Source organism: Amblyomma mixtum, chromosome 6 (genome assembly GCF_055824585.1).
Source record: "Amblyomma mixtum isolate Tamu chromosome 6, ASM5582458v1, whole genome shotgun sequence".
In the NCBI taxonomy this organism is placed as follows: Eukaryota; Metazoa; Arthropoda; class Arachnida; order Ixodida; family Ixodidae; genus Amblyomma; species Amblyomma mixtum.
This window is the reverse complement of record NC_143017.1, coordinates 86,787,918-86,806,177: the sequence shown is the minus strand read 5'-3', so window position 1 is coordinate 86,806,177 and position 18,260 is coordinate 86,787,918. Positions and strand designations below refer to the sequence as shown.

The window sequence follows — 18,260 nt, the reverse complement described above, 5'->3', positions numbered from 1 at the left end:
TGAAGAATTTACGCCCCTCAATAATTATGAAAACCATTCAGTTGTGCATGCATTGCCTTCACAAAATGTGGGCAGTACTGCAAAGCTCAAAAACAAGCTGTGGAGAGATGCAGCATATCAGACCATGCTAAATATAAAAAGAAAACTTGATGAGTCAATGTTTAAGTGACTACTGCTATGTTATTAAGATGCAGAAGACATAACCTAATGACTAAGCAGCTATTCCTGTGGATCGATCTAAACAAATTGACTGAAAGAACTTGCAAGGCCTGCCAAAATACTCCAAAAACAAATTCACTCTGTTCCAATCAAGCATACATCCTGGTTCTGGCTGAAAGCTGCTTTTAAGTAACATCTGACCATAAAATACTGCGCAGTAAACCATTCCTGGTTAGGCCACATGAATCAGTACAGTGGCAACACATGGCCCTTGTTTCAGGAAGAAGCCACAGGGTGACATAGCACGCAGGGATCCCTTACAAAAATGTCCAAGTAGAACCGGTAGAGGAACACAAAGTGGATTCGCCCCAACGTTCCTTTGATGTTGACGTCCACTCGGTCCATGTCCACATAGCCCAGGGCTCCGCATTCCTCGTATGTTGTGATCTCAAATGCAATAACTTCATCTCCAGCCACGGCCAGAATCTGCAATAGAAATCTCAAATTACACTAAAAGATATCTGCACTTCTGCACTAAAGACCAATCACAACTCTAGCATGCCCAAACTCATCCATTTTGGAACACACTGGGAAATAAGGCATCAAGAGTGCATAGCCACGTTCCACACCTGAGTTTCAACAAACTTAGTGTCACTGGCAACTGTACTGAACAGCGGGCCAAATTACCATATAAAAAAAAAGATACACAATATAAAACAGGTCCACAAAAGAGAAGAGAGCGCCATCCTGCTATTTTCTTCACCTTAATGCAAAAGCATAACACTGCCTGCAAAAATGCAGCCAGAAGATACGAAAAGAAATAACACCTACATCCTTGTGAAGTGTTCCAGGTGTCGGGTCCCCGATACCAACAGTCTTGAGGTTCAGCCTTGTCACCATCTTAGTCGGATACCACACCACACCAAATTCCATGCCTACAACACATAAACAAGTTAATTAGACATTAAGTGCCGGCCCAACAACAAAAGAACCCCAACAAAACTCTTGTGCTACACACTTAGCATCACTGAAAAATGCAAGCAAACAAGAGTGATTGATACACATACCCCGTACAAGAATGTCACAGATGGTCCTGTTCTTGTTGCAGATCTCAAGGGCAAACCCAGTCAAAGAAGCAAACAGGTCCATAGATACCACGACATTGCTTGACCTTCTGGTGCCTGAAATCGTCAACACAAAACTAATTCACAACAAACCTTACTTCCACAAACTAATAATGCCTGGCTCATCAGAATGTTAAAACAACTATAATTCTAGTTTAGTGTGGGTGCCTCGGAGCAAAAAACCGTAAGTTGCCTGAACAAAGTAAAAAGCCTCTCTGCAGTCTCGCAATTTGAACTTGGGGACATGAAATGGATGCAAGAAAAACAAATAATTTAAACCATGTGAAACAATTTTCTAATAGCAGAAAATTTTGGCCACAAATGAAGACAGTCCCAACTAATCAATACAACTAAACTTCCCTTTTTTCTCTGCACAGCATTCTTCCACATAAAGATTGGCCCCGATTTGTCCTATTTCCCAAAGTCCAATTAAGATTCTAAAGAAACTTAATATTTGGCCTCAAGCAACAAGTCTATATAGCTGCTGCCCTTCACAAGATGACACATCACAGCCAGAGACTTGAGATCCAGTGAATGAAATGTCGATCACCGAATTAAATGTGCTCAATCAAAACACCTGCACGCAAGATGCTTATATGGATAGCAACTCAATTTAGGAACACAGCAATACTCCAGCAGCTTTAGCTATACAAGTAGATTACAAGCAGCATGGGACAGAATCTTGGCAATACATGTTTGAATCATATATGTTTTGTTGCTCTTAAGTCTCATATAGCACACCAGATGAAACCACAAGAATCAACCATCTGTAGTAGGCCTGTACTTTTTGTATGCTTTTCAAACAACAGATAATGCCTGCCATACTGCCATACACAGGTACCCACAAGTTTTCTGAGCACTGAACATAAAAATAATCTTAATTACATAGGTGTCTGAGCATGGAGCAATGAATTGAAAGATATGCGCAGCACTTTTCTATGCTATCTGCACAATGCGCAAGTATAAAATAATCAACTTCCTACCAATGGACACAGCTGCCTTGAAAACACGATATTAACCCGACCGCTGCATTCAAGCCGGCTAAAGTAATACATTCACGATGCAAAAACAGGTCTGAAAGGAGATTTTGTTGTTGGCAAATCAGCTGAAACAATGCAGACTGGTTTGAGCAGTAATTAAAAATCCCCGTTGGCAGCTCAAGGCAGCTGTATGCATTGGCATCAATGAAAGGTTTCAAAACTGGCAGCCTTTGACGAGACCTGTGGAAGGCTTGCTGCCAAGTGGTTTTGCAGCAGCGGTCGCTTGCACTTGAGTCTCCGAGACCTTCGGCTCTTTGTCCATGCTGCCCAGTTGCTCGGTCATGTGAGTGATCAGGGTTACCAAGGCACAAATGGACTCCTCGTGCATGATCAGCATCAGTTCCGAGATGTCCAGGGACACCTTCTGGAGCACAGAGCCACGCACTGTCTCGAACTCCGGGTGCTTCTTGTTGGTCTACAGAAAGAAAAGAACATGGGAATCAGCCAAGCACAAAAAAAAGAAACCTCGCTGCATGTTCCACTTTTTTTTTTTTTTCTGAATGCAACCTTTCTCCTGTAGGATGGATGGGATCTACGATATTATATGCAAGCTTGACAATGATTTTACAGAATCGGGCATTGTAGCCAATATGAATTACATATCATTGCCAAGGTTCCCTCTGCTCAATCAATTGCTTAAAATAACGCCATAAATGTCTCTAGAAGCATGAAATACTCCCCTGAAGACAAAGAATTCATTGCAAACCAATCTGACAGAAGCTAGGAAAAGAGCCAGGAGCAGCTCTGCAATGACAAATATTGGGGACACCAGAAATATGCGCAGTCAATGTTTTTTGTTTAATCCCATAGCCTGCTGCCAGTTTCTAAATATAAGCACTCTGAACAAACAAGCAGATGTAGCTTAGTGCACACTTAGTATACACCATACTTTACTGCAAATAAGTGCTTTGCAAACTCGCAACAAAAAAAATTTCCCATATGATCCCATCAACAACCATTAGTCATGACAGGAGGAGGCCTTACCATTCAGAAAAAGCAAAGCATTCAGGCTAAACAACACAATAGTTCCATTATACTCGCCCCTGTAGACTTGTGACAAATGATCAGTCTTTTCTGTGTGGTTTGGTTTGGTTTATGGGGTTTAACATCCAAAAGCGGCTCAGAATATGAGAGACACCATAGTGGAGGGCTCAAGATCTAGACCACCTGGGGTTTTTTTTAACATGCACTGACATCACACAGAACACAGGCCTCTAACATTTGCCTCCATCAAGATGCGACTGCCGTGGCCGGGATCGAATCCACTACTTTTTGGTTAGCAGCCGAGTACCATAACCACTGAGCCCCCACGGCAGCTGGTCTTTTCCATGTGAAACTGACAGCAGTGCCAGAGCCTTTAGCAGTGCATCTCACTACCTCAGAAGCTCAGAGTTTCATGACGCCGCAACGCTGGTAGCTCACCTGAATGTATGTAAGACTGATTGTGCTTCCCGTGTCAGGGTCAGCCGTCGAGTCAAGGATTTTCAGTGGCCCAGGGCGGTTGGGAGCTGGAAGGAACAGGGTGAAATTCATCTTGCAGTTAGCATGAAGGTGCTCTGTTGATACTTGTACCCTAAGCTAAGTTTGGTTTAAGATTTATGGGGCTTTAACGTCCCGAAGCTACTCGGGCTATGAGACATACCACAGCAAAGAGCTCCGGAAATTTCGACCACCTGGTGTTCTTTAACGTGCACTGACATCACACAGTACACAGGCCCCTAGCATTTCAACTCCATAAAAATATGACCGCCACAGCTGGGATCGAACCCGCATCTTTTGGGGTCAGTAGCCGAGCACCGTAACTACTGAGCCACCGCGGTGCATCCTTCGTGCTAAGTCTTTCAGTTTGCAGATCAAAACAAATTATTTTACTTCAACAGCTGCACAAACATAAGTTCTTTTAAAAAGTATTGCTTAGCACAGACAAAAATCAAAGAATAATTCTCCCAGCTAAACCACCGGCGCGCTCACATTTCGCATAAAAGTGGAATTTAGTAGCAATTTTTGTTTTATCCTATATATGGGTCAGGTGCTTGTCTGAATCAGTGAGAATTAATTTAAAGTCCGCATCATAAGCTGCAATGCCGGACCAAGGAAGACAGTTTCACAACGGCTTTACCAGAAACGCTATCCCACGCCCCGAAAGGCTGGGGAGTAATTTTCATTTCTTGCCTCGCGTTCATCTGCTTTTGTCATTCCGCTGCCAACAAAAGATAGCACTACCAGTACAGCTGTTGTGAAATGCTTTTCTGGCCTGGCATGGTTGCATATGATGCGGCCTTTCGATTAATTACCACTAATTCAGGCAAGCTTCACACCCAAACAAAGTATAAAGCAAAAATTACCATTAAATGGTAATTTAATTTCTTTAATTACCATTAAAGAAATTTGAATGCGAACAAGTCAGTGGTTTAGAGAGGAGGTTTTCTTTGATTTGCCCTGAGGGACGCAATGCTCAGCATGTCTAAGTTGCTTGATAAAGCGGGCATTATGCACAGAACAAGAACAAATGCAGCAGAAATGTAAACGTAATGTTATAATACTGATTTTTAGAATGTACCACCAAGGACACCTGAAGAAATAGTCAGCTTGCATCGCATATGCACACAACTGGAAGAGCACAGAGTTTCAGGCTGGCATGCAACATATCCACTAAATTTGAAAAATTACTTAAACAGCTCAGGAATCGCTGATCCAAAGCCTATAACACAAGGCAACGCAATAGAACTTTTCAAAGTCAGTACCGATTGCCTTGCCACCAATTAGTTGTTATAGGATTGTGTCTCCCATTTGTGGCAATAAAGAGTGTATGAAGCTTTCACTTTGAGTGAAGTTGTTTACTATGCAAAGACTTGTCATAATGTTCCAGACTGTTTGGACAGTTGCTAGGCTTAGTAAGTATGCTTGTTTTGATAGCCAACAATGGTATGATGCTTTAAAGTATGGCATGTTCAAAAGATAGGTTAATGTTGCCGGTTCAATTAGGTCACAAATAACTGACTTCTACGTACTGAGTACCTTGCTATTCTTATTACTGCTTTATTTCTATGATGTGAATAAGATTGCAAATAAAATGCAATTCCAAAATTTGTACCTGAGCATTTCACTTCCCTCGTGGGTTAGCTAACCTAATCCAGATGTGGCCAGCCCCTACTCAAGAACACTGATGTTTTTATTTACCGTAACGATGCCCTACACATGCAATACAGACCAAGAAGATACTTTAGGAAAACAAGTTGCAGTCAAATCTTTGCATTGCTGCACTAAAGGTAGCCTTTTAAGGCGAAAGCCTTTAACGGCTCATACTCGCGGCCATGACTCTGTCCACGTCCGTCACATCAGAAGTGAGTCATAACTAGTCATTACTAGTCACAAGTCATGACTGACTAATCATTAACCAGAAAAAAAATCTTAAAATCTTGAGCCCGATGAGAATCGAACCACCATCCTTCCATTCCATAGCCGAGCGTGCTAACCACTATGCTATGCCGACTTCCTGCCAACGCATGTGCAGTTTTCCTTGTCTAGCGTAAGGATGCTGGAGAGCATTACGGGAAAGGCTTTCGCCTCATCGCACTTTTGATCACCAAAGTGCCCCCTCGAAATTTTTTTTTCCTAAGATAACCACCTTCCTTTGAAATTTCTATAGGATGCATGTTCCACGAAAGGCCAATTCTAGTAGGAAAAGAAGGGGGCTATGAACAAGAACTTGTATCCAATGGAAGTTAATAGCAGCTAGACAGCAATACACAAATTTCACTGGAATCATCAAGAGATGCCGTTTAGTTTACCAAGCTTGGAGCCAAGAATGCGGAGCAAAACGCACAAAGTAAGCAACCGAGCTTACAAGCCGTGCAATACTTAGTAAAAGCACAGTAATCAGAATTGGCCACACATTGCAGTTTCCTCCTAAAACTAGTGAAGTATGCTTAACAGCTACAGAAGCAGAAAAGGACTTGGTGAAAAACTTTCAAGAAAGCAGGCTATCTCCACATACCAACTTGATATCGCATTGTTATTTACAGCAGGAACCTGCATCAAAGAACGCAGCTACCTACCAAACGTTATTCTCAAAGCACTAAAACAGCTGTTACTTTTCGGCAAAATCTGAATGCTTCCAGGCTCCCCACACCAACAGGAACAGGAGTCAAATATCTGTTGATGCATGCCTGCCAAAACGAGCACAAAAATGCTTTAACTAACTGAATTATTACGCACAATGCCTCGGAAGTGACATGCATGGCCGACCTTTGCTCTGGCAAAGTACTGAGCCAAACAAAGCATCATCAGAAGGCGACGTCCACTGACGCAGTCCCTGATGCAAAGAGTGCTTATTTTTGTTTGGAATCTAGTGTTAAACATCACAGAAAGTAGTAAACTGCCGAGCCATCTAACTTTCAGCTATTTTAATAAGCTTTCGTGTGCCACCGTTTGTACTAATCCTGTCTGCAGCCCCTTTGTGTCCCTCATACCCTCCCTTTTTTTTGACCATGTTATAAGAGCGGTACTTTTGAATACTATTTCAGTAAGTGCAGCCCACCCTTGAAGTCCATGTGCTCCAGCACGGTCTTCTTGAGGCACAGCTTGCAGCACATGTCCAGTGGTCGAAGCTCCAGCTTCAGGCTCAGCTGGTTGGCTTGGAACAGCACCAGTGGCTTCAGGACCCCCTGTATAGTCTGCGAGATCTCCAGGGCCACCTGTCATGCAAGTTAAATGAAGAAAGGAGAAGCTCTTTGTAGGAGTAGTCCGAGCCGAAACCTACACAGTGAGACTGCCTTCAAGAAGCACATGATATGACATTGTAAACCTGTTCAAACAAAACTGCAAGTTGAACTCTGCAGAATTGTCACAATTATTACAAGCAAGAGCAGCCTACAGGCATTATTAAAAATCTAGAAATGAGACGAACTAGGAGGAGCTGGATGCATCACCTTTTTTTGGTTTTATGTGGGTTTAACGTCCCAAGGAGACTAATACCCATGCCACACGCTCACAAGAAATGGCAGTAAATGCTTAAGGCCTTAAGTTTGTTAATGCCATTATTTTCGGAGTTAGTGCTACACGTCCACATTTAATGCCATTATCGAAAGTGACGATGACTATAATGCTTGCAAGGTAGTTAAAAGCTTCATCTGAATATAAACATTGCTAATGAGCACAATATATGGGAAATGTTGTTCAAATGTAATATAAAATCGATTTTTCAGAAAATACGGCTGTTCCTTCTTTACAAGTAGAAAAAGTAGCCATAGAGTCGCATGTCAGCACCCAAGTCGAGAGTACCTGTCAATAAGGCTGATAAAAATGGCGCTCTTCGCATCGAAAATGCAGTATAGTTGCCTCATCTGACTGAAAGTTAAGAATTAACTATTTCCTACTGATTAGGAAGTTGCTACTAACAAAGCTGCATGCTTTTCTGCGTGTGGAATGGGAACGAGAGTAGGCATTGCACGGGCAAATGAGTTGTGGCGAACTCAGTAGGTCGCGAATGGCAGTAAGGCTAATGCCATTAAATTTGTGCGTGTGGCACCGCACGAATGCCATTAAAACTTAAGGCAGTAAGCACTTAATGGCATTAAATCTGTCCGTGTGGCACGGGTATAAGGCTATGAGGGATGCCATAGTGGAGGGCTCCAGAAATTTCGACTACCTGGAGTTCTTTAACTTGCACTGACATCACACATCATCACCTTTTAACAATATAAATAAGCAGGATTTCACTTATGCGTCTGATCAAATAGTGCAAAATATTTTTAGAAATTACACGTAGTGACAACAGAAACCTTTCAGTTGTCATAGGCTCCGGCCCTTTTGTTGGCAACTTCCATTTCTTCAAATAGGAGGACAAGTGCTAATAATGACTAATGGCTGCCTGCAAACCTTATGCTTCTTAAAATTAAGAACAGTAGGCTCCCCTTGAGACAAACTCAAAGAAACCATGAAACAGTACCCAGCCACTGTGAAATGTTCATCTTAACAAGTCCATGTGAGGTGCATTAAACTTGAGCAGACTTTTTTTTTTTTTTAACATTGTGCCTATGAAGAATCAATCTAAAGTTTTCAAGTTTATTACACTCAAGAATTCATCTTATCCAAGTTAGTCTCCACAGAAGCCTTCTTATTCCTTAATTCTGCCTAGTAGGAAAACTGACCCATCAATAAGTTCCTCTGGAACACCACCACCATGTGGCAGATTTCTCGCTGCAATTAAGCAAAACCATATATACGGTAAAAAAAAAAGCTGTAGATCACAATTTGAACATCATCGCAGCATAAAAAAAGAAAGAAACAGTTGGTACCTCTGTTATTTCGAAGTTCAGTTCCACATCAGTCACATCAACGTCATCGCGTCTCACACTTTCAGAGCTGGCGCTTGAATGCTCTCCCTTTGGCACCACATTCAAGGCGTTGGTCGTCTCAATCTTCGTCGGCAGATCACAATCCTAAGTAAAAAGAGTAAGCAAGAAAACAGGCCATCTATGAAATTTAATCTTGAAGGTACAGATATTCAGCCAGCAGCGAGGGGCCATTTTTGCAAAACAGGTTCTTTTGCAATGTTATTAAAATCAATCGATAATTATTCTGACCATGACTTCAACTGACTAACCAGTAGCAAAACCAAATGTATGTTTAAAATTACCACATAAAAATCCTACAGTCCTTGCCTTCTGTCTGAGTGATTGAAAAAGATTGATTGAGTGATTAAATAAAATTGATCGATTGAGTGACTGAATAAAATTGATCGATCGAGTGAGCTTGATTGATCGAGTGAGATAGATTGATTGATCGATCGAGTGAGATTGATTGATTGACCGACCGAGCTGTATGTCACTCCCCTCCTGTCACCCCTGCTAACAAGAGCACCCCTTTTAAGGGCGAAACGGCACAGGCCCATTGGGAGCGCATTCTTACATAAGAATTTATGGCAAAACATCACAACAATTTAAATCAGCAGTCAGAAGTTTATGGTATATAATACCATATATCAGCAAAAAAATTCAATTTTGTTACCATTTTACTATGGAGCTGAGAACTTATATATGCAGCCTAATTCTGAGAGTGAGATAACTCAGTGCACTATTACATCTCAAGTAATGCGTCCAGGCTGCGAATGTTGTGTTCCATAAACTTGACGGAGGCTGTTCACCACTAACATGCATTGAACAATGCTCACATGTCAGAGACACCAGGGAGGGTTTCTTATCCACCTACCTCAATGAAAACAATGGGAGCGGCAAATGTTACTACCTTTGGTCAGAAAAGCAAACAGCAAGAATGGCTGCAACATGAGTGCGAAACCAGCAAAAGAAACGAATCTCATCAGCGGCATCTCTCAACACCAGATCAGCAGCTTCTTACTTACCCCTGTTAACATGATAGGAGCTGCTTCTACTGCCTTCACTGATGAGCTGGGTGGTTCAGCAGTCGGAATGCTGTTCAGGACCTTAAGTACTTGCACCAGCTTGAAGTCAGTGACTGACACACGTAGCAATGGCAGCTTCCCAGACACTCGAATCCTGAATTGGGAGCATAGTCAATGACACGCAATTCACAGTGACATCAAATGACCTCACCATGCAATGTGAACCAAGTGGAAGTAGATAAAGATAAGGCAGGCAAGGCAGCGGGAACAAATGGCTTCCTCTCACATGAGGAAGGAAGGTGTCATTTTCAAGACACTAAAAGAAACTTTTGCAAATTTTCAGTTTGAAATAATGTTTGCATTGCATTCTATTTTATATTGTAGGAACAACCTTTACAAGCAACGTTGCCACAAATACCACATATTTTGTTCTAGCTACCATAAACAAAATTTTGTCGGTTTCAAATCTGCACAATACAAAGGAAAATGCACAGGGGAAATTTCGTCATCAATCACGCTTTGTTATCGACAATGCAAACAATTTGAACCTTGAAAACATAAAAGCCAAGAAGGGTTTAGACAGACAATTTCATGTACTGTGGCAGCACAATGTGCTGTGAGGCATACCACATTTGACAGCTCCAGATCAATTTTGACCACCTAGGGCTCTTTAGCATGCACTAAATCTTGGTACATGGGCATTCTTCTTGCATCCTGCCTCTGTAAAATTGCAGCTGCCATGACTAATGTCAAGCCCTAAATCTCATGTTTAACAGTAAAAATGTAACAGCCGCTGGGCCATACCGGCAAATGAGCGGGTACGCAGAGCTTAAATTTGGGCGACTACTAAAAAAACCTGCATACTGGTTGAGCAGCTGCACATCACTAACTAGCCTCTACTAGAGAAATAACAAGCTAGACAACTTCCACATTTTTAGGTCTCATGCTCTCACTTAGTGCTTCAGGTAAGCCCAGCGGGTCCCCCTGTCAAAATCATTTTAAAACTGCCTCAGCTCAAAATGCCTTCAGCACCCAAGCAACACTCACTTAGGCAAGCTTATGTTTTCCGTAAAGATGCATTTTTCGATGTCGACCAATACATCGGTGGGCTCCAAGACATGTAGCTCGGACTTGCCACCCCTCAGCAGGGGCTTCCAGGCCTTACCTAAAAGGAGTGAAAGAACACAACAAAAGAAAAAGTATAAAAGGAAACCCTACTGCGGACAATCCTTCACAACAAGTCAATGCAAGACAGCAACATCTCTTTTCAAGACCCCATTGTGCACCCCTGGAATGTAGTGAATCATGATGAGGTCGATTCGCATGCCCCTGATAAAAAAGTGCAGCACTAACCTGGAGGGCAAACTATAACTTCAGTGGCAGTCACCCGAACACTGTATTTCTCATATGCCTGGGCGATCATAACCTGCATCACTTCAGACTGCACCAGAAGAGAGAAAAGGAGAAAAAAAAAAGGCGTTATGCAGCAGAGCAGCACTTGGAAACATAACGTCCTTGCAAGACATCATTTGTGCTGCCTTGCTTAGCACACTGTGCTTGCAAGCACAGCTAGATTAAGAGAAAAGGACGGACTTCAACCAGAAGTTCTTGTTAATTCACAACTATGAAATCCTCAGGGAACATGTAGTTTGTGCTGATTTCAAATATGCCTCTTAATTTCACGAAAAGCAAGTCCTCGCATACTTATACCCAATGTTATGTAGGCTATTTGCAGAGAGCATTTGAGAAATGTTGCCGTAGAAAACTTTCTAAAATCGAAGCCGTTGGTAGGTACTACCATCAAAGAATACAGTAAGAGTAAACTTATCATCCTTGTGTTATAGGGTTCTCAAGTTGACACTTCAGAAACTGGAAGAACCTCATAACTGGATGTTGTGTCCCCTTATTGCTTTTGTGTGTGTGCGCCCCCGCATCCTCCTCCTAACGACCACTCGCATCCTCCTCCTAACGACCACTTGCCCCTCGTCGCACGCTGTCGCCAGATGCCCCCCCCATGGTGCGCCCCCGCACCCTCCTCCTGTTTTGGGAAGCCACTCCCTCCCGTGGACGCTTCTCCGCTCCCTCCTTTCTTCGGGCGGCCAGTTCGGCTCCTGCCTCGGTCGACGCTGGTCGCACCCTCATCGGCTTTAAATAAACGAAGTCTTAAAGTACCGTGTGCGTCTTTCGCTGCATTCAACACAGCGACCGGACACGACAGTGGCGACGAGAAAGTGGATTCGACCCGCGCTACGCAACGCTATTGACAAGCCATGGCTACGCGAGGGTTTCCCAATCAGATACCAGAGTTCAACGGCTCATCGTGGTCATCGTGGGTTGGACGCCTTCAGTTCTACTTTGAAGCTAACAACATCACAGACCCAGCCTTGAAGAGGGCCAACCTGCTGACGCTGTGCGGGGAGCAGACCTACGATACTGTCTGCGCCCTTATTCAGCCAAGCACACCAGCGGCAGTGTCTTACGACGACATCGTAAAAGCGCTGCAAAAGCACTACGACCCAAGGCCATCCGAGGTCTACAGCCGGGCTCGCTTCCAACGACGAGATCAACTGGGAGGAGAAACTGTGAGCGCCTACGTAGCCGCGCTCAAGAAGCTCGCTGCCGACTGCAATTTTGGAACGCTGTCGACAACAGCTACCGGGCAGGAGGGAGACGCAGCTTCTTCTGCTAACACCACCATGCTTCCCTTGGACGTGATGTTACGCGACAGATTTGTGTGCGGACTGAGTGACGAGTCACTGCAGCAGCGCCTGTTCGCTGAGAAGGACCTCACATTCAGCAAAGCTTACGACATCGCCGTTCGAGCGGAGAGCGCCGGTCACCAGCAGAGAGGGATTCGCCGGAACACCGAGCCGGTACACCAGACAAGCAACCAGGTGCGCAAGCCTTCTGTTGTTGTAAAATCGGTCAAAAAGGCACAACGCTGCTGGCGGTGTGACGACCAACACAACCCCCAGGGATGTCGATTCCAGTCAGCCACGTGTAATTTTTGCCACAAGCGAGGGCATATCGAAAGAGCATGCATTACGAAACGGAGACTTGCCAAGATAAAGTCACCTTCCCAGCCTAATCACAGCGTCAACGCCTCAGAGAATACGCCGCTATCTGATCTCCATGGAACAACATCAGCAACACCATCTGTGTTGTACGACCTGAACACCATGAATCTCGGCACGCGACCGAAGATTTTTACAGAAGTAAGCGTACATCACCAGCTGATTAAGTTCGAGGTGGACTCCGGCGCAGCCTGTACTCTGATCAGTGAGGACACGTTCCGAACTTCATGGCCATCTGACGCACCCGCCCTGCAACAAGACGACACGCACCTGCGAACGTGGTCAGGACAGAATCTGCCACTATTGGGCTCTGCCAACGTGCAGGTTAACTACAACGGCCAGACCCATACGCTACCTCTGCTTGTTGTGAAGGGCACAGGATCAAGCCTTCTAGGGAGAAACTGGTTTTCTCCACTAGGCGTGATGATATGCGGCATACACCAGACGCCGAGCCAGAACATGGTTGAGCAACTGCAAGAGAAATACGAAAGAGTATTCTCGGAAGAGATTCCAGGAAACGAAGGGCCCCCGGTCACACTGGAGTTGTTGGACAACGCGCAACCCAAATTTCTGAAGGCCAGGCCGGTGCCGTTTGCTCTCCGAGATTCAGTTGAAAAAGAGTTGGACAAACTGGAGCAGCAAGGTGTCATCGAGCCGACGCAGCATTCAGAATGGGCCACACCACTTGTCGTAGTTCGCAAGAAGAACGGAACCATACGCCTCTGCGGAGACTACCGGAGCACCGTCAATCTTGCGACTAAAGCGTCCTCTTACCCGCTACCGACACCTGAAGAAGTATTCAGTGTACTGCGTGGCGCAAGAGTCTTCAGCACATTGGACCTCACCCAGGCGTATCAGCAGCTGAAGGTGAGCGAGTCAACTGCTGAATTATTGGCAATTAACACACTTAAAGGCTTGTACAAAGTCAAGCGACTGCCTTTTGGCGTAGCTGCAGCCCTGGCCATATTTCAAAAATTCATGGAGACAGTGCTTCAGGGCATCCCAGGAGTTTGTGTCTACCTTGACGATGTCATCATCAGTGGCACTTCCACTGAAGAGCATGCAGTGCGCCTAGAGCTCGTTCTCGAAAGGCTAGCAAACGCTAATTTGTGCATAAGCAAATCGAAGTGCTGTTTTGCGGTGCCAGAGGTGCAATTTCTGGGACACCGAATTGATGCGGAAGGCATTCACCCTACCGAGGACAAACTGCGAGCGATCACAGAAGCACGAGCTCCAACAAACAAGCAGGAGCTACAGGCTTTTCTCGGACTCTTGACGTTCTACGACCGGTTCTTGGAACAAAGAGCTACCGTGGCCAACGACTTATACCAACTCCTTCGGAAAGATGTGACATGGACATGGTCGCCACGCCATCAGCAGTCATTCGATGCCCTGAAAGACCTGATTCGAAGATGTACAGTCCTCCGCCACTACGACGAAAGGAAGCCTCTGCTTTTGGCTTGCGACGCATCACCGTACGGAGTCGGCGCGGTTCTATCGCAAACTGACGAGCAAGGAAGGGAAGCTCCCATCGCCTTCGCCTCACGTACGTTGTCGCAAGCAGAACGCAACTACGCGCAACTTGACAAAGAAGGGCTAGCCATCGTCTACGCGGCGACACATTTTCACCAGTACATTGCCGGCCGGAAGGTGACCTTTATAACCGATCACCGACCGCTATTGGGCATTCTGGGACCACAAAGGCCTATGCCACCAACTTTGTCTCCGCGAATGACACGTTGGTGCATCAAACTCTCAGCGTACGACTACGCTCTGGTCTACCGCAATGGGAGTAAACATCAAAACGCCGATGCGCTAAGCCGTCTGCCACTAGACGCAACTGTTGACGAACCATTTCCACCAGGAGACGTTCTGATGTTCGAAGCACTGCCAGAACCTCCGCTTACAGCAGGCACAGTTGCAGCATCTACGCAGAAGTGCGCAGCTCTCCGGCTAGTTTACACAGCTGTTCAACAAGGCAACGTGCATAAACTCAAAGGGGACAACTTCGACGCTTACCGCAGGCGAGCTACAGAGTTGAGCACCCATCGCGGCTGCATCATATTTGGGTCCCGAGTTGTGATGCCGAGAGAACTACGCGCACAAGCTATGTCTCTCATCCACGCCGGACATCGGGGCATCGTTGCAATGAAAAAGTGTGCCAGAAGCTACATGTGGTGGCCTGGCATTGACAACGACATCGAAACAGTGGTGCGAGAATGCAAGCCTTGCCAGAGCAGCCGGAGCGCCCCGCCGAAAGCTCCTGTCCCAGAATGGGAAAAGCCAGACACACCATGGCACACACTGCACATTGATTTTGCAGGACCAATTGAGGGCTGCACTTTCCTTGTGGTCGTAGATGCCTACACAAAGTGGCTTGAGATAAGGCAAATGGGACAGACGACTTCGGCAGCAGTCATTGACAACCTCCGATCACTATTTGCAACGTTCGGCCTGCCGCGCAAGGTAGTGTCGGACAACGGAACACCGTTTGTGTCTGCGGAGATCCTCAAGTTTTATCGCGACAACGGGATCTCATCAGTTACATCGGCCCCCTATCACCCAGCGACAAACGGACAAGCCGAGCGCTACGTAGCCGAGCTAAAAGGCGCCCTTGAAAGAGATCAGACAGGCTGGCTGCAGCGCCGCCTTGCGCGCTTTCTCTTCAAGCAGCACACGACGGTTCAGAGCACAACAGGCGAGACCCCCTCGAAAATGATGTTCGAGCGTGAAATGCGAACCCAGCTCACAGCCATCCTCCCCGAGCCAAAGGCAGAGACGTTCCGGGAAGAAAAAGCAATTCCGCGCTGCGGCACGCTTAATGAGGGGCAGCGCGTCCTCGCCCGACAGTTTCTGAAAAAGCCACGCTGGGAGGAAGCTACAATTGTCAGACGCATAGGCCTGCGCTCTTGGCTCGTCAACATACATGGCACAGTAGCACGCCGACATCTCAACCAGCTGCGTAGATTTACGACGCCGTCTGAGAGCTGTCCGCCAGCGGAGAGAACACGTGCACCATCTTCCCACATAGCCTGGCACCTCTTCCCGGAAGAAGAGACTTCGCCCAGGACAGACCTAGGAGACAGCGAACAACAGCCAGCCTACAAGTGTTTCTCCCCCGAGCGCACAAAGCCAGCGCGCCTCCACGCGTGAGCGCCGACCCCCTGCACGATACCAGGCAACTTTCTAAGGGGGAAGGAAGTGTTGTGTCCCCTTATTGCTTTTGTGTGTGTGCGCCCCCGCACCTCCTCCTAACGACCACTCGCATCCTCCTCCTAACGACCACTTGCCCCTCGTCGCACGCTGTCGCCAGATGCCCCCCCATGGTGCGCCCCCGCACCCTCCTCCTGTTTTGGGAAGCCACTCCCTCCCGTGGACGCTTCTCCGCTCCCTCCTTTCTTCGGGCGGCCAGTTCGGCTCCTGCCTCGGTCGACGCTGGTCGCACCCTCATCGGCTTTAAATAAACGAAGTCTTAAAGTACCGTGTGCGTCTTTCGCTGCATTCAACACAGCGACCGGACACGACACTGGAAGAATTGCAAGAACAGATCCCATTTCAGCAGGAAACCTGACGCTGTCAGCAGCAGTGGCAGCGTGAGCGAAAAATCCCCAGAGAAGTAGGTGGCCCACCTGCCACCTAGGTCACGTGACCTCGTGACGTCATCCCAACCTGCCCACTGAGAGCCACTTGCCGGGGAAGTGGCGCATCGCTTAACCGCTGCACCAGTGGTGGTTATGAGGATTTTGTGGTTTGTATAGTACTTACCGACCCAATGCTACTCAGGCTACGAAGGACGCCAGTGGTATGAGGACTCCCGTGATCTACGAGTTTAAAATAGAGAACGACCAACTCCGCACATATGGGCAGTTAGCCATTAGCGCTATCATGTCACCTACCTTTTCGGCAGAGCTCAAGTGTTCCCTCCCGTCTTCCCATGCACACAGCTGTAATGCAGAAGCCACCCTAGCAAGCGCCTAGCTTATTGCGTGCTGGGAGTGCAGCACAGGGAAGCCTACTTAACTGGCACCCAGTCTTTTGCGACCTCTGGAATTGCAGTGAGCACCTTCGAAATGGCACTACAACTAACTACATAACAGAAACCCCATTTCTCTAGAAAGTCTCACCTGAGTTGCCGTCCCTTCGCTGACTAAATTGCTCTGTTCTTGTGTGCATTTTTGATGAGATTTTGCACTACAAATTTTGGCTATGTCGAATTAATTTATGATTTTTTACCTGTTCGCTATTACGAGGTTCGACTAAGATTCGCTTGCATCTTAAATCCTTCAGAAAGTCCATATTAAGTCATTATTACTGCCACTGGCCCTTCTATAATAAAAGCGGCGGTCGAATTTTTATGGGGGCGAAATTCTAGAGGCCCGTGTACTGTGCGATGTCAGTGCACGTTAAAGAACCCCAGGCGGTCGAAACTTCCGGAGCCCTTCACTACGGCGTCCCTCATAGCCTGAGTTGCCTTGGGATGTTAAACCCCTACAAACTAAACTAACTAAGCTTCTATAATTCAGCAAAAACAAAATGAAGATGAAAAAACATTGTCTCTTATGAGTGTAACCTTACACCTAATACCAGTGAGTGTGCATTGCGAATGTATTTGATGATCAGCATTATAAACGCAGTTACACAATTAGTTCTCATGTGATGAGATTAGTTATGCCATGCGAGAAATCAGAAGTACCTCAGTACTCCCAGACTTGACTAGCTCCCGCACTGTGGGTGCCTTGCGGCTCCTTGGCAAGCCGTGAACATAGAGCTGACCAAAGCTGATCACCAAAAGGAGCTTGTTGCTGCAGTCACAATATTGAGGAAAAAAAACTGTCACAACTCACGCCATAGAGATACACACGTATGCACAAACATCAAGAGTACATTGGGACAATTGTGAGACAAGAGAAAGACATTACAGTGCAACCACAGAGAGCAATCTGAATTGCAATGGCATAAGCAGCAAACCAAACCCATTGTTTAGTTCAGTGACTTCCCCTTAAGAACTGCAGGAGGCTGAAGTGAATGTCTCAATATCAACATTTCAACTAATGCTACTCTCAGCATAGTGAACTATTAATAACGGCACAAAAACTTACACTTGCCAATGTTTCAAAGACATTACAGTGCAACCACAGAGAGCAATCTGAATTGCAATGGCATAAGCAGCAAACCAAACCCATTGTTAGTTCAGTGACTTCCCCTTAAGAACTGCAGGAGGCTGAAGTGAATGTCTCAATATCAACATTTCAACTAATGCTACTCTCAGCATAGTGAACTATTAATAACGGCACAAAAACTTACACTTGCCAATGTTTCTTTAAGTCCCTCCCTCAAGATAGTTATAATAGGAAAGCACTGCAAAGTTGGCAGTTTGTACACTGTTTTTGCAAACTTTAAAATACTATAAGAGCAAACGCCTCAAAGTGCCAGCACAAATCACTGCCAACCATCAAGCCAAAGGCAGTTCACTTAATTTTTATTGTGACATAAGACTGCT

The 18,260-nt window shown here is 45.7% G+C and overlaps 1 protein-coding gene across 6 annotated transcripts in view; it reads right to left on the bottom strand.

Annotated features, from left to right (window-relative positions):
* The window catches only part of Vps13 (vacuolar protein sorting 13C), a 103,445-nt gene that overhangs the window by 60,963 nt on the left and 24,222 nt on the right, over positions 1-18,260 (bottom strand). For all 6 annotated transcript variants that reach the window (XM_089548304.1, XM_089548306.1, XM_089548307.1 and 3 more), the window contains exons 19-29: positions 17,454-17,562; positions 11,040-11,127; positions 10,734-10,851; positions 9,687-9,840; positions 8,623-8,766; positions 6,864-7,020; positions 3,746-3,831; positions 2,504-2,738; positions 1,227-1,340; positions 991-1,094; positions 481-645 (exon numbers count right to left, since the gene is read on the bottom strand). In XM_089548304.1, the coding sequence (XP_089404430.1) occupies positions 481-645; positions 991-1,094; positions 1,227-1,340; positions 2,504-2,738; positions 3,746-3,831; positions 6,864-7,020; positions 8,623-8,766; positions 9,687-9,840; positions 10,734-10,851; positions 11,040-11,127; positions 17,454-17,562 (1,474 nt within the window). The remainder of the gene's footprint in view (positions 1-480; positions 646-990; positions 1,095-1,226; positions 1,341-2,503; positions 2,739-3,745; positions 3,832-6,863; positions 7,021-8,622; positions 8,767-9,686; positions 9,841-10,733; positions 10,852-11,039; positions 11,128-17,453; positions 17,563-18,260) is intronic.